The sequence below is a fragment of the Myotis nattereri genome, assembly GCF_964212035.1.
Source record: "Myotis nattereri genome assembly, chromosome: 1".
Classification (NCBI taxonomy): domain Eukaryota; kingdom Metazoa; phylum Chordata; class Mammalia; order Chiroptera; family Vespertilionidae; genus Myotis; species Myotis nattereri.
In genome coordinates, this window is record NC_138075.1 from 107831260 (window position 1) to 107847446 (window position 16187).

Genomic DNA, 16187 nt, shown 5'->3' on the forward strand with positions numbered 1-16187 from the left:
GATGGGACATTTATGCCCACTGCCTAAGCTTTGGGGATCCATCCCAGACCAGGTCCCCATTAGTCTTCACAGATAGGGCACCAGCTCTAATTATTGGCTCTGGCCACAGAAATTCAATGTGGCTGCCCTCCCTGTCTACCCATCTGGCCAGGCAGGGTCTCAGGCTTTTGGGATTCTAAATTTGGGTTCCTGAGCAGACAGTGGGTCCCCAAAGCTAGCTCCAGAAGCCTGTGCTACCTTGAGATGCTGGAACAGGTGACTTCTTGGAGAGGGGACTTGCCTGTAGAGCATGCAGAGCACTTGCTGTGACAGTGAGGCCCCAGGCTGGCTACTTTAAGCTCTCCTGTGGCCAGAAGGTCTACATGTTTGCAAAAGCTGTTTTGGACAGACCAACACCTTCCCCAGATCGGCCAGAACCTCCACAAGTTGAGAGCTGTGATATAGTGTTAGGGGAAGCCTGCCTGGGCATATGTGTGCACATGCTTGGGCATGTGTGTATGTGGGCCTGTATGTGTGTGTGTGTGTGTGTGGGTTTGTAGGCACACATGTGTGCACACCTATGAGCATGTTTGTGTGCCTCAGTGTATTTGTATGTGACCAGGTGCTTGCCTGAGATCTCTCCACTGGCACATGCCCTACTGTGACCTCAGACACAAAATGGCTCCAGCCCCAACACAAGGGTCATTTCATTTCTGATTCTTCTCACAGCTTATTCCAATTCTCTGTCTAGGCTGAGTTTTGTCTTCTCTATTTGAACAAGCTGCCTGGGAGGAGAGTTGAAGGTGCAATGGCCTGTGTACCTGCGTGTGGCCATGACTAAGTGTGAATAGGCCTGTACAAGGGGAACATAGGAGTGTGCTTGTGTATACTTGTGAATGGTGTCTATGGGCACTCTGTGAGTGTGTATGTGAAGGCCTGTGTATGCAAGTAGGAGCAGTGGGAGCAATGGAGCAGTGAGAGCAGTAGGATCATGGGGGCCTTTTAGTGTGTACTTCTGCATGTGTGTCATGTGGAACTAACGTGTGTACACAGTGTGTGACAGCTGTGAGTGGGTGCAGAGGCTTGTGAGGACTCTGTGTATGTGTGTGTGTGTGTATGTGTATGTATGTATACACATGTAAGTTGGATATTCTCCAACTACAGGCCAAGTCCTGGCTGGAGTTTGCAGCCAATGAGAGGACACAGTGGACATACACATGTCCTGGGCTTCTCTAGCTTTCTGTTCTGAGCAGTAATTGTAAAAGAACAGGCAATAGGAGAGGAGGACATCTTGTCACTATGCCTTTCAGAGCTGGGCGAGGGGGAAAAGTGCTACACCTCATTCCAGGGGAGCCCCACCCTCTTGGCCTAGGGGACTGTCCATAGGCCACAGCCTCCCCCTCCCCCCCACTAAGAGCTTCATGTCCCCTGCAGTACGAGGCTGTCATGGACCGTGTTCAGAAGAGCAAGCTGTCACTCTATAAGAAGGTCATGGAGGTGGGTGCAAGGCTCTTGGGCCGTGAAGGATTCAGAGCCCAAAGTGTGGACCCCAGGAGACCTGGGATGGGCACCTGGGAGAAGGCTTGCCTCAGATCTTTATCCAGGAACATCCATGTGTTCGGGGCTGCACTGGGTACCAAAGCCCCACATGGATCAGCCCTGGCACTGTTCATGGGAGACTCTTGACTGATAGGAAGGTGGTCAGTCTCAGACAGTGGCCCACAGTGTGATCCATGCTGTCAGCTGTAGACTCCAAGGGTGGAGGGAGAAGAGACCCCTGAGCTATGTCTCTTAGGATAGTGGGTGAGGAGAAAAAGGTTCCATGAAAGGGGATAGCATGTGCAGAGGCTATTAGTATCATGAGGATGCAAGGTATTTTCAGGGACTTACTGGTGGTTTAATATGATCTCCCCTCTGAAAAGGCTGGGGCCTTGGGCAGGGCTACAATGTCCCCAGTGGGTAGGGGTATGGGAACAAGACTCCCTCTCCCTCTTATTCTGGACCTTCAGATCCCTGTCCCTGGGGAGGAGGCCCCCTCTCCATTCATAGCCCCTAACAGGAAGAAGGGAGACTGGGCTCAGAGAGCCTCACTCTGGGCCCCCGCAAGTCACACCCTTGCACATGTCCAGTCCAAGAAGACATATGAGCAGAAGTGCCGGGACGCAGATGACGCCGAGCAGGCCTTCGAGCGTATTAGCATCAGCGGCCAACAGAAACAGGTGGAAAAGGTTTGTGGGGCCACTGAGGCCTATGTTGTCTCCCAGAGTTGGGGCAGGGTAAGCAAGGCAGGGAAGGGGTACAGTAGGACCCCACCCCAACCAGGCAAGGTCTGCATATGGAACATACTAGCTTCCCACCCCTCTCTGAACTTCACATTCTCATCTGTAAAATGGGTTTCCTAGAATCTTGGGGCATGAATTTACAGGGTCAGCTTGATCCCCTTTTGCCATCTCCTGGCTACACCCAAGGACCAATTCCTCAAAGCAAGCCCTCTGCAGCCCAGGCCCAGAGATCACAGGTCAATGAGAGCAGATGCTAACTCTCACATAACCCTTGGAGAGGGGCACAGTGGGCCCATGTCACAGAAAGAAAACTAAGGCCCAGTGATGGTGAGTGGATTGTCCAAGGTCTCAGTGCCAGGAAGCAACAGAGAAAGGATCCAAACCTAAGTCATCCTGAGCCCAAGCTCATGACTACTCTGGTCTCTGGGCCAGAGTGGGGGTCGCAGAGCTACCAGAGCCCAAGAACACCTTTTTCCCATTGCATATACAGGAAAACTGAGGCCCAGAGAGGGCAGGGGGTTGGGGGTGAATTTGGGGGCAGCAAGTTGGGAACCAGAGCCTAAGTCCCAACCAGTAGATTCAGCACTGGCCACATGGAGCCTCAGGTCCTGACTCCTGATTTATATTTCTCTTTCTAGGTCCTGATATCTAGTTTTCATGGGCTGCAAGTTTCTGTTTTTACTTCTTTTTTATTAAAACTTTTTTATTGTAGTCCTTTGTGGGGTGAAGCTGGAGTAAATGATGGAACTTGTTCACAAGTTGGCTCTTGAGTCTCCCCTGGGTGGTCAGGGAGGGTTGTGACAGAGGCACTTCAGTCACCCAGGAGGCTGGGAGTCCTAAGCTGGGTCTGGGTAGTCTCCAGAACAGAGGCTCAGCACTGTTTTTCCTTTGCCTCCTCAGAGCCAGAACAAAGCCAAGCAGTGCAAGGACTCAGCCATGGAGGCAGGTATGTGGCCCACCTGCCTCCTTAGACCTAGGCGGTGGATTGGACAGACCTTCCCAACACTGCACACTTTCCTACCCTGGGGATGTACAAACTCACAGGTGACTACAGTGTCATAAGTCATATGACACTGTACTTACGCAAGTAAAATACTTACGCAAGTAAAATACTTCCATACTTATGCAAGTAAAATAAAAATATTCATGTTCTCTCATTTACCAAGACTATTCTTGGTGCTTTAACTAATTTGCACAACAATCCTATGAGGTGACTGATATTATTATTATTATCCCCTTTTTTAACAGATGAGGCACAGAGAGGTTAAATAACTTGCCCAAGGTCACGGAGTCAATAGTGGTGTTGACTACATTCCAACCAAAGTCATCGGGCTCTAGAGTACAGGACTTTCACAGTCACCATCATGGCAGACAGACCCACTCAAATCTCTCTTCTTTCTCTCTCTCTCTCTCTCTCTCTCTCTCTCTCTCTCTCTCTCTCTCTCTCTCTTTCTCTCTCACACACACACACACACTGCCTTCTCTGGGTCTGTCTCCTCTGTCTTTCACCTGATGCCAAAAACCCAACACCACTTGTCTCTACCAGCATACCTCTTAGGTCAGAAATTTCACCCTGCTCCCTTCTCCTGAAAAGGGTCTCCCTTCTGCTCTGCCTCTCCCAGGACCCAGCTGCTCCCATGGCTAGGGGATGTGTGAACCCGAGTTCTGGGGACAGGTCATGGCCAAGCCTGCTGAGTCCCCAGCCCAACAGCTACCATACTCCTCCCTACTCTCCTTCAGTACTGCCCTCAGTTTCTCATCTGGAAAGTGAGAGGGTGGGACCGAGGAATGGCAAAACATCTGGACTCTGGCTTTGGATATATGGGCTCCACTCCAGACTTGGGCAATTCAGAGCACAACAGAGAGCTAAGAGTCACCCCAAAAGGAGCAGTACCATAGTGGGTAGCCCTGACAAGTGCCCAAATGAGGTACCAGCAGCCAGGGCAGGTTTGTCTGGGGAAGAGGGCACTCTGAGCAGGAGCATTGCAGGAACCAAGGGGTGAGCAGTGGAAGCAGGTGTCTAGGCTGTTGGCCTCCCTGAGGGCCACTTGTGTTTCTAGAGCGGGTGTACAGACAGAACATTGAGCATCTGGAGAAGGTACGAGGCGAGTGGGAGCAGGAGCATCAAACCACCTGTGAGGTGAGTTACACTGGGCCTCAGTTTCCCCACCTACAAAATAGGAAAGACATTCGTCCCTGCTCCAGCCACTTCATGGGGGGAAATAAGGCAGTGGGGTGGGGGAAAAGCCTTATTCCTTCATTCATTCACTCATGCATTCACTCTCCAGTCCCCTGCTGGATCCCTAACCCAGGGAGCTCACTGCCTAGCTTTATGTACTGGCTCCCTTTGTTTCAGGCAGGCATTCTTCATCCCTTTTTGTTGAAGCCAAAACTGAGACTCAGACAAAACCCATAGCTTCCTTGGGCCCCTCAGGACTGTTCCTCTCATGACATCTTCCTGGGGCCTTTCCAGTGTGTGGTAGGGCTTGGAAAGAGGGTGGAGGCAGGAACTCCACAAGGAACACAACCTCCCTATCAAAAGCCTGAGGTGCTGGCACAGATGTGGGGGTGGAGACCCCCAGCAAGGGTTTTTTGGTTAAACTTGGCTTTCAGCAGAGGGAGTCTGGCTTGTCAGCCCCAGCTGAGCTGTTGAGTGGGGCCCAGCCTGGCCTGGCTCTGCAGCTCCCTTCTCACTTCTCATCTCCCTCCCTCCCATAACCAGGCCTTCCAGCTTCAAGAGTTTGACAGGCTGACCATCCTCCGAAATGCCCTATGGGTGCACTGCAACCAGCTCTCCATGCAGTGTGTCAAGGATGATGAGGTCAGGGGGCTAAGGACGGGGAGGGAACAAAGTGATTTGGTAGGGGAGGGGCATAAAGAAAGGGCAACTTCTGGGCAACAGTATGCCCAGATCCCTCTGGGTCTGTCAGCAAACACCTTAGGCTTCAATCTGTGCCCCAGGACCCCAAGGACAGGGAAGTCAGTATTGTCCAGGGTTATGGCCTCACTGCCTGGAAGACTGTGCTTCTGTGGTTACCCTGGCATCTGCCTTCTTTCCTCACCCCTAGTCCAAGGTCTTGACTCTACTCTGAGTATGTGTTTTTTCTGCCCTTGTTAAGAAGAGAGGTGAAAAGAGGTCTGCAGAAAGGCTGGATGATGCTGGGCTGCTCTGCTCTAGGCTTCCCCTTTGTAGGAACTGAGGTCCAGTCCCTTTTCTGTCCCCCAGACATCTCTTTGGTATTCTGGTTCCCTTACTTAGCTAGATGAAGATGCTGGGTGATTGGGGTGGGTCCTACCCAGCAGAAAGGGGCCAATACCTCTCTACCAGGGTCTCTGACCACTGTTAATATAACTCCAGAGACATGAGCTCTCTTGAGGCAGCTCTGACTCCCTGGTGTTCACTGCTGTTCTTTACCTGATCTCTCCTACATGAGCTGTAGGGTTTTGGGTCCCTCCCTCCACCCAAATGACTTGAACCCACCTGAGTGGCCTCCTGTGGCAGAGGAAGAAAGGTGGGCTCTTATCCTGCCATACTGGAATAAAGCTCAGCTGCACTGAATTCTTGCTCTGTGATATTGGGCAAGTCACTTTCCTTCTCTGAGTTTCCTCATCTCTAAAATGGAGGGAATAATATCTACTATAGAGGACAGAAGTGAGTTAAGTCCCTTGCATAGGGTATTGTGCCTAGGAGGTGCTCAGGAACCAGGAGATGCTATCAGCCAGGGCTCTGACCCCTTAGGAAGGCCTGGGACAGATATACCCCAAGACCCCTCTGAATACAGGCACTGAGCTGTGCATAGAAGGCCTGTGAGGTGGTGGAAGCCCCTGGCCAGAGTTCAGAGTCATAGAAAAAGAGGGCTGTGATGAGGATGAACATTGAGGTGAAGCCTGGCCCCTCAGCCTCTGTTCTTTCCCACCTCCAGCTCTACGAGGAGGTTCGGGTGACGCTGGAAGGCTGCAGTGTGGAAGCCGACATCAACAGCTTCATCCAGGCCAAGAGTACAGGCACTGAGCCCCCAGGTAAAGCCCAGACCCATAGGCAGCATGGCCTCTGGGTCCAGGCCTGCCTGTCCCTAGGAAGCCTTGCCCAAATTCTCTGAGCCTCAACTGCCAAGACAGGACTCGGGTGGTTCATAGATCCCTTCTGGGTGGAGATGTGGCCAGATCTCAGGGAGGGGCCAAGGATAGTATGTTCCCCTAAGGCAGAGGATGAGCAGAGCTTAATAACACTATAATATTCAGAAAGGGAGTGGATGTGGAGAGCCTCTTCAGAGACCCTACCCCAGCCAGTTTTGTTCCACTAAATTATGAGTCCAGAATATTCATTCTTGGTGGTGCCCACAGTGGGGTCTCTCATGGAAGTGAGAGAGGCCTGTTCCTCAAATGTAAGGGCAGGCCAGGGCCAAGGATGGGAAAGTAGGGCCCCAGTCTGGTTTTCTGGATGGGGACAGGTTGGGGTATCAGGTGGCAGAGGTTTTTCCTGCCCTGCCCTTGGCCACCCTGGACCTCACAGCTTACTACCTATAGCTCCAGTACCCTACCAGAACTACTATGATCGGGAAGTCACCATATCATCTGGCAACCCTGGCATACAACCTTCCTGTGGCATGATAAAAAGGTGAGACACCTACTTTGATGCTGAGGTGGGGGATATAAAGGGGAAGCGGGGAGAAGCAGGTCCAGACTCTCTTCCTTCACCTGGCTGTTTCACGTGTATTTATTAACCATCTACTATGTGCCTGATGCAGTGTTCAAGTGCTGAGTACTCTCTGGGAACAAGACAGCTTCAACCTGACTTCATGACACCTTCACCCCAAGGGGGCCCAGGCATTAAACAAATAATCACATCCAACTTATTCATTAGTGAATGCTGAGAGCTCCAGGGAGTCCCAGCATACACCTTAGGCTTCAACCTCTGGGCTGACTTCCTTTTCTCTGGTGGGGGACCCTGCTGCTAACTTGGGTTGGTGCCCTGGACTGTCAGGCTACAGTGAAGACACTCTCCCACTGGTGCAGGATCAGGGCATAGGAGCAGGCCTCACAGCCAGTACTTTTGGAAAATTCTCCAGGCTCTTCAGGAGCCCTTCCCTGGCCTAGCTGTGATAATATCCTAGTGCCATGTCTCAGTGTATCACTTGCACAAGTCACTCTCCTTCTTTAGGTCTAGGGCCCATGAGTGTTGGGATCAGACTCAGAACCAAAGGATCCTGTTGCTTTAGGCCTTGGATGACAGGCAACTGTAGCACCTTAGCCTGCTCAGAGAGCACCCCCAGCAGCCAGATTCTGGAGGGGCCCATATACCCTGTCTATGGGCATCTAGGAGCATCTGTGGGTTTTACATGGTACCTGTACCCAACCCTCAGCCTGAGGCTGTCATGACCTCCTCTCTCCAGCCAACCTTGTGCAGAGAAGGCCCTGCCTTTGGGAAGTAGACAAGGGAAATGGGGTGGGGCTGAAGTGGGGGTGGGAGGGGGGTTGTTGATGGAGCTCCCAGCCCTCTGAGGACTACTCATTTCCAAGACCTCAGGAGCCCCATGCAGGAAGCCTCCAGGAAGCAGAGGCTCATGAGAACCACCTCAACTCAGAGCAGGGAGCACAGCACACTCCTCTGAGAACTTCAACAAGGCAGTGGCCCCAGAAAAAGGACATTCATAACCTCACAATGTTACCCAAAATCTTGGGGTATTTAGGTCTCCTTGCACCCCCAATGAGGACCTGTATCCCATCATAGGTTGTCATTTAAAAAAAAAATGGATGAAAAAGCTTACCTGGGACAGTGTCAACAAAGGACAGAAATGAAACATGACAAAGATACCCACTCAGACTATTACTGAATATAGTGTTGGAAGTCTTAGCCACAGCAATCAGACAAGAAATATAAACAAAAGACATTCCAAATTGGAAATTAAGAAGTAAAACTATCATTATTTGCAGATGACATGATACTATATAGAGAGAAACCCAAAGATTCCACTCAAAAATCTATTGGATCTAATAAATGAATTCAGTTAAATAGCAGGATACAAAATTAATATTCAGAAGTTGGTTGCCTTTGTATATACCAATAATAAAAGAGAAATTAAGAAAACAAATCCATACATAATTGCATAAAAAAGAATAAAATACCTAGGAATAAATTTAAGCAAGGAGGTAAAAAATCTATATTAAGAAAACTATAAGACATTGAAGAAGACACAAATAAATGGAAGCATATACCATGCTCATGAAGAATTAATATCATTAAAATGCCAATACTACCCAAAACAATCTATAGATTCAATGCAATCCCTATCAAAAGACCAAGGGCATTTTTTTTTTTTACAGAACTAGAACAAATAATTCAGAAATTTATATGGAACCATATAGAGCCCAAATAGCCACAGCAATCTTAAGAAAGAAAAACAAAGTTGGAGGTATCATATTACCTGATAGCACTCTATAGTAAGGCTATAGTAAACAAAACAGCATGGTAGTGGCATAAAAACAGACACATAAGTCAATTAAACAGAATAGAGCCTAGAAATAAACTCATGCCTGTATGGTTAATTAATCTATGACAAAGGAGGCAAGATTAAAGATAAAGGGTTAAAGACAGTTTATTCAATAAATGGTGTTGGGAAAAATTGGACAGATACATGCAAAAAAATGAAGTTAAATCACTTTCTTATACCATATACAAGAATAAATTCAAAATAGATTAAAGACTTAAATGTAAGACCTGGAACCATAAAACTCTCAAAAGAAAACTTAAGCAATAAACTCTTTGACATTGGTCTTAGCAATATTTTTTTAAATATGTTTCTTCAAGCAAGGGAAACAAAAGCAAAAATAGACAAATGTAACTATGTCAAACTTAAAAGTTTTTGTACTATGAAGGACACCATCAACAAAAGGGAAACACAACCTATTGACAAGGGGTTAATATCTAAAGTATATAAAAAACTCAGAGTTCAACAACAAAAACACAAACAATCTGATTTAAAAATGGGCAGTGGACATTTCTCCAAAGAGGACCTACAGATGGCCAATATTCATATGAAAAGATGCTCAATGTCACTAATCATCAGGGAAATGCACATTGAAACCACATGAGATACCACCTCACACCTGTCAGAATGGTTATCATTAATAATCAACAAGTTTTGGTAAGGATGTGAAGAAAAGGGAACCCTCATGCACTGTTGGTGGGAATGCAGGTCAGTGCAGCCACTGTAGAAAATAGTATGGAGTGTCCTCAAAAAACTAAAAATAGAACCCATATGGGCCAGGAATTCCACTTCTGGGTTATTTATCTGAAGAAATCCAAAACACTAATTCAAAAGTTATCTGCACCCCTATGTTCATTGAAGCATTATTTACAACAGCCAAGATATGGAAGCAACCTAAGCGCCCACCAATAGATGATTGGCTAAAGAAGATGCATTATATAGATACAATGGAATATTACTTGGCCATAAAAAATAATGAAATCTTGCTATGTGCTGGGGGGTCTTGTCCAGCATCTAGAAGGGTTCAGGAAGGGTTCATGGAGAAGGGGCTGCAGTAAATTATTATGAGTCTAGAACAGTGATGGCGAACCTTTTGAGCTCGGCGTGTCAGCATTTTGAAAAACCCCTAACTTAACTCTGGTGCCGTGTCACATATAGAAATTTTTTGATATTTGCAACCATAGTAAAACAAAGACTTATATTTTTGATATTTATTTTATATATTTAAATGCCATTTAACAAAGAAAATCAACCAAAAAAAATGAGTTCGCGTGTCACCTCTGACACGCGACATAGGTTTGCCATCACTGGTCAAGAGATAAAACATAATTTTGGAAGGCATTTTGGGGAGCCAGAGAAGACTTAGCTACAGAAACCAAGTCCTCCTTGTCTCAGGACCCCTTGCTTTTTATTAACACAAATTGTCCTAAAGCAAGGTTTAGTATCAAAGGCAAGGTTTAGTATACAGAATCCATTGTCAGATTGGGGGAACTGCCTATGGCTGTTCAGGTGTTTGGCCAGTATGAGGCAATAACACGTAAATTAAAATACTCTCAGCTGTCTGGCAGCAAGCAATCATCTATGCAAATCTTTAGGTATGGGGAAATGCCCTTAGCTATTTCCAGCAGGCAATCCTCAAGGTTCCATCAACCTTTTGATGAAACTTCTTGCATTTATGACATGCTGGAATTAGCTTCTAGCAGCTATGTTCGACAACATGGATGGACTTAGAGGGCATATGTTAAGTGAAATAAGTCAGTCAGAGAAAGACAAATACCATACAGTTTCACTTATATGTGGACTCTAAAGAACAAAATAAAGGAACAAACAAAGCAGAAACAAACTCATACATACAGAGAACAAATTGATGGTTGTCTGATGGGAGGAAAGTTGGGAGAATGAGTGAAAAAGGTGAAGGGAATAAGAAGCACACATTGTCAGTTATAAAAATACTCACCAGAGATGTAAAGTATAGCATAGGGACTACAGGCAATAGTATTGTAATATGTATGTATGGTGCCAGATTGGTACTAGACTTATCAGGGTGATCACTTCATAAGGTATATAAATGTCTAATCACTATTTGTACACCTGTATGTCAACTGTAATTTAAAAATTGAAAAAGAAAGGACAAAAAGAAGTGCTCCGTTAAGATAAAAGAGAGAAAGGGGGGTCCTGCTGGGTGGAGGAGAGATAGGAGGTGGGAGAGGCTGCTGTCTGGAGAGTCAAAAATTAGGCAGGGTGGGGAGGAGCAGGGAACAGTGGCTGGGAAGTGAGTGAAGGGAGGAATTGGAGTTGCTAGTGTAAAAAACTCTGGGAAAGCAGGGCAGTGAGGCAGGGCACACACCAGCCTCAATGAGCTCTGCTCCTTCCAGCCACTACCTTGCTGGATTTAACCTCTCTCCCCTCCCTCAGTGTCCTCACTCCCACCGTAGTGTGCCATAGTTGCTATGCCTGCACAGCCTGTGTTAGCAAAAGGCCTTATAATGTGTGCCAGGTAGGCCTGCCTGTCTACTCACAAGCCATTACTCCACAAATCCTGCGTGTTTGTGTGTGGGGCCGGGGGGGTGGGGATGGGGGGGGAGGAATTTGGGGGCAGGAGGGGGGGAACAGCACTGCACTGGATTCTCCAGCCTCCACTCCCCAAACTCCTCCCCCTGTCAAGTCCCTGCTCTGCACTTTTGCATCCCCTCTCCTGTTCACTGGCAATGCCTTGCACCCCAGTCTCTGCCTGTTAAAGCTAAGTCTTTCAAAATTTGACTCCATCAGGCAGCCTTTCCTGAGGCAAGTACACAGCATCAGCCTCTACTTATTTATCCTTTAGCGCTGTTAGCTTCATGGGGTAACCCCAGTATCTGCCTCTTGCTTGTTCCATTTCTTTTTTGAACCTTCATAACTCCAGCTCAGTCCAGGGCTGAGCCAGGCACAGGAGAGGGGTGAATTAGCCAAACACTGCCTACTGCAGAGATGGAGAATGTCTGGCCTGTGGGCCATATAAGGCCCTGAAAATCATTTGGTGTGGCCCTGTCAAGGCATTAGGGGTGAGTTAATTAAATGTTTGACCAAATATAGAAGGCTAGTTTTTAAGTTGACAATTTTGTATGGCCCTTGAGTGATACTATAAATATCCAAATGGTCCTTGGCAGAAAAAAGGCCCAACCAGCGTAGCTCAGTGGTTGCGCGTAATCTATGAACCAGGAGGTCACAGCTCCATTCCTGGTCAGGGCACATGCCCAGGTTGCGGGCTTGCTCCCCAAGTGGGGCGTTCAGGAGGCAGCAAATCAATTAATCTCTCTCTTCATTGATGTTTCTATCTCTCTCTCTTTCCCTCACCCTTCCTCTCTGAAATCAATTAAAAAAAGAAAAGGTTCCTCCCTCCCCCTTGTACTAGAACTCACATGTACAGTGAGTACCACTTTGCTTGGGGAGTAGCTGGGTGGGCTGGATCAGGATGGGGCCTCAGGGAGGCAGGCTGTGGACCCATGAAGATGATAATCATAGTGGGTGTGAGTGTGCCAGCCTCTGAGGGATGGCTTATTGCCCATCAGAGGAGGCTGGAGCAAGGACCTGCTGGGGCTAGGTGCTGAGAGGAGGTTACAGTGTGAGGTTCTGAGAGGGTGCTGCTGGGAAAAGGCCATTGGAACCACCCTTTGGGGAACCCTCATGCCTGAGGAGCACCCCATAAATCACATCAGAATCTGGAGGCTGGAAGTAGCCCCACCACTAGAGCTCTGAGGGCTCCCTGCCTTATTCCCTCCCTGAAGGACCTACCTGCTTTCTTCCCTGTCCTTAGATTCTCTGGGCTGCTGCATGGAAGTCCCAAGACTGCACAGTCGGCAGCCTCTGCAGGTAACTGGCTGGGTGTGATGTGGGGACCTCCAAACAACTGTGATCCAGGGGTGAAGGAGAGGACTTTTACATGTCCAGACGGGCCCTCCAACTACTATGGGGAGAAAAAGGCTAAGCCACTCTGGGGATGCTCCATGCAGGGGGGCCTCCAGGGACCAATGTCCTATGAAAGGGGTGGGCTCCAGGCCTCACTCTGCTCTCAGCCTCCACAGACACCCTGACTCCCACCCCCAATCAGAATGAGGGTGTCTACGCTGCTGTCACAGTGCAGGAGGCACCAGGACCCCCGACCCTGCCAGCCCGGGACTACAGGGTGGTCTATGACTACAAAGCCCAGGTGAGGCCCTTGCCCTCCTCTCCTTCTCAGCAGGGCACAGGGATACCCAAGGGTGAGTTCATACATTGGTACATGAACTGTAAGTATGCTCTGTGTGTTTGTCCTTAAAGTAGCACCCAGCACTTAGGAGGGGCTCTGTAAGTATCTGTTGAGTGAATGTTGATGAATAGGGTACCAGGGCCCGTGTCTCCCTGAATCTGTTTACACACATACATGTGGTGCCCAGATACTGACATTGTATGTGCCCTTGTGTGCATCCATGTACACATGTACAGTCAGATTGACAGAACTTGAGCTACCTGCAGAAAATGGTCCAAGGTTCAAGCACTGCACCCTCAGGTTAGGGCTCTGTTCTCCATGGCATTGGGTGCCAAAAACATGGCCAGAATAAGTCCCACAACTGTGCTGGGGGTTTGGTTTTGTGTGGTCCATGTGGAGATGATGGGTCAAGGAGTCACAGGGCAGCTGTGCCGAGTTCCCCATAGAGTCTGAACTGTTCCCTGCTTTGGGGTGAAGGATATAGAGACAGACCCCATATCAGTCTGGACTGAGGCCAAGCACCCACTCAGGCTAGGTGGGCTGCAAAGTAGATTGCCAAATCAGTCTGGACTGATTCCCAAAACCCTGGCAGGGGAGACAGGCCAGAAGAAGGATTGTGTGTTTGTGATAGGGGCAAGCAGAACTGAGGAAACTCAAGGGAGCTCACCAGCAGAGGGGAGGCTGTGTAAGGTACCCCTTGGGCATGGTCATGACCAGTACACCTGGCCCCTGACTTACTAAGGTCACTGTGTGCCTAAAGCAGAGTGAGAGAAGGGACAACAGGGAAGAAGCTGGGTTTGTGGGAGGCCTGCAATGACAAACCAGGAGGCTGGGGTGGACAGGCGGCTGAGTCCCATGTCCCACAACCCATGTCTCCAAGGGCTGCTCCAGCCAAGAGAGAGGCCTTATTCTATAGCCCCAGGAGGATGGGCATGTCTCAACTAACTCAGCCCACATAGGAACAAGCTCAAATTTATGGCTTGGGGAGGGGGTTTGCCCAACCAGACCCTCTAAACAGGCCCCTCCAGCTTGATGCATTTTCATTCTGTTGCCAAGAATTCTGATGAGCTGGACATCTCTGCTGGGGACATCCTGGAGGTCATCCTAGAAGGGGAGGATGGCTGGTGGACAGTGGAACAGAATGGGCAGCGTGGCTTTGTACCTGGTTCCTATCTGGAGAAGCTCTGAAGAAGGGGCAACAGCCCCCACCTGGACCTGCCCTATCTGTGGGGCCAGCAGTGTCTTTGTCACTGCAAGGCTGAGTCTCCAAGACCAAGCCAGCCCCCCAACCCCATTCGTGCTGGCTGCTCCCATAGCAGTCTCTCATACAGGGAATAAAGGAGTACATTCTTCCTCCTTGGTCTGTGGAGGTCCATGTCTCTCTTAACCCTGCCCCGTGTCCAAGTGCTCAATTCAGAGGAGACAAAGGAGTGAAGGGAGAAGTTTGGGAGAGCAGAGTTGCCCACTTCTAGTGAGACTCTGCCAGGATTGGCTCAGGGAAATGGGAGAAGACCATGGGGATCAGGGAGGAGGGAGGAGGAGCAAAAAGGGGGTCAGGAGAGCTGGGATGGGGGAACCAGGCTTCTTGGAAGCAGAGGGGCTGGAGCAGGGCCTCTGGTGGGCAGTAGCAGATAGGATACAAAGAAGAGAAAATCATCAGGGCCAGACAGATATGTGAGCACAAGGAGGAGTCAGGAATACCTGGAACATTCAAGGGACAAGCCATGCTCTGTTTGGGGCAGGAAACAGTAGATGGGACCACTGGAGGTGGAAGGGCCTTGGTGGGAAATTGGAAAGTCAGACTTAGAGGCTTAAAGTTCAAGGGATCCTCACTGTCTCCCTGACCCAGCTGGGGCCCAGGGAAGCCAGTGCTGCCTGTATTTCTCCCTCTCAAACATGGAAATCCTGCCCAGACAGGGGCTCACAGCCTGTGCAGGCTGACCCAGGGCAGAGGTGGGCATGCTCCTCTTTGGTTCTTGATGCTCTCAGGCCTCTCTTTCTTTGGACCCAGGCCCCCAAAACATAACTTCTACTGTTGGCCAAGACCTGGCAAAGTCATGCTCCAGTCATGGTGAGCTCCATCCATGCCAAAGGCTTCAGGAATGGGTGTGCGGATAGAGCCTGTGGGAACTGGTAGCTCTGCAGTCCTGGGCCTCCCCTGCACTAACCTGTGGGAGCCTCAACACTCTACCAGCACAACAGTCCAGCAGCCCACCCCAACTCAGAGCCAGAGAGACTTTAGGGAATGGGGTGGGACACATGTGGTTCTCTCCACTGGACATACCTTGAAAGACACTGTTGAGGGTGTTATTGTCCCCTATAGACCATCTTTCTCTGGAACTGTAAGTTACTTTGCTTGTTTATTCATAAACCTTTGTGGCCTTCCCCCTGCAAAAGCAAGATGAATAAAGCCTCAGTCTCTTGCTTTACTCAAAGAGCTCTTGACTCAGTGAAGGGGACAAAACAGCCCAGAAAGTTAGTGATGATACAGGATATGTAGAGTAGTCATGAGGCTTCTGGAACAGGTGACCTGAGGTAAACCAAGGAAACAGGGAAGCTGTTCCCAGAGAGGAAAGGAGGGTTCCTTTCCATTCCTGCCTGCTTCTGGTAACCACACAAAGGGCAGGGAGAAGGTTCATGTATGCAACAGAGAAGGGAGTGAGTGTCATCAATGGAACTCCTCAGGATTTAGAATTAGAAGAGACTCTGAAAGGACTAATCTAACCTACTTCATGAGGCCCTCCCTGTCACTCCTGAAGACTGGGCACTGGGCACCTCAGTTGTCTTCAACATCTCTGACGACAGGGTGATCAAGATAACCATGGAAGTCTGCAGTGGACCGGTGGCTTTCTACTGGTCCTGGCTTTGCCTGGATGGCCATCTACCTGGCAGCCTTATGAAGGATCATCCCACATGCCCAGGCAAGTTCCAGATGCCACAGGAGCAAGCTCTGCCCTAGGAAGAAGGCAAGGAGGGAGCTGGTAAAGGAGGCTGCTCTTATGTTTACAGCAGATGTCTATCTTTGTGCCCTCATCTTCATGACCTGAGCAAAAAAATGGGTGTGATTAAGCAAACATGATACCTGGTACAGGAGTGGGTGGGCTTTCTTCTTTCAGGAGGAAATGTGCCTTTGGATTATATCCTCTCACCCCAGTCTCAAGTGTGTGGGCACCTCAGAAGTCTACAAAGCATTCAAGCTGGGGACAGGTAGAG

The 16187-nt window shown here is 49.0% G+C and overlaps 1 protein-coding gene across 5 annotated transcripts in view; it reads left to right on the forward strand.

The window, feature by feature from the left end:
• The window catches only part of PSTPIP1 (proline-serine-threonine phosphatase interacting protein 1), a 53819-nt gene extending 38453 nt beyond the window's left edge, over window positions 1-15366 (forward strand). For 2 of the 5 annotated variants that reach the window (XM_081084327.1, XM_081084330.1), the window contains exons 6-15: window positions 1414-1476; window positions 2109-2207; window positions 3162-3207; window positions 4322-4401; window positions 4984-5082; window positions 6185-6281; window positions 6789-6879; window positions 12543-12598; window positions 12784-12935; window positions 14031-14608. In XM_081084327.1, the coding sequence (XP_080940453.1) occupies window positions 1414-1476; window positions 2109-2207; window positions 3162-3207; window positions 4322-4401; window positions 4984-5082; window positions 6185-6281; window positions 6789-6879; window positions 12543-12598; window positions 12784-12935; window positions 14031-14162 (915 nt within the window). In that variant the 3' untranslated portion in view covers window positions 14163-14608. Of the gene's footprint in view, window positions 1-1413; window positions 1477-2078; window positions 2208-3161; window positions 3208-4321; window positions 4402-4983; window positions 5083-6184; window positions 6282-6788; window positions 6880-12542; window positions 12599-12783; window positions 12936-14030 lie in introns of all 5 variants that reach the window. The other 3 variants (XM_081084328.1, XM_081084331.1, XM_081084329.1) reach the window with 3 other exon arrangements.
• Window positions 15367-16187: the final 821 nt, after the last annotated feature.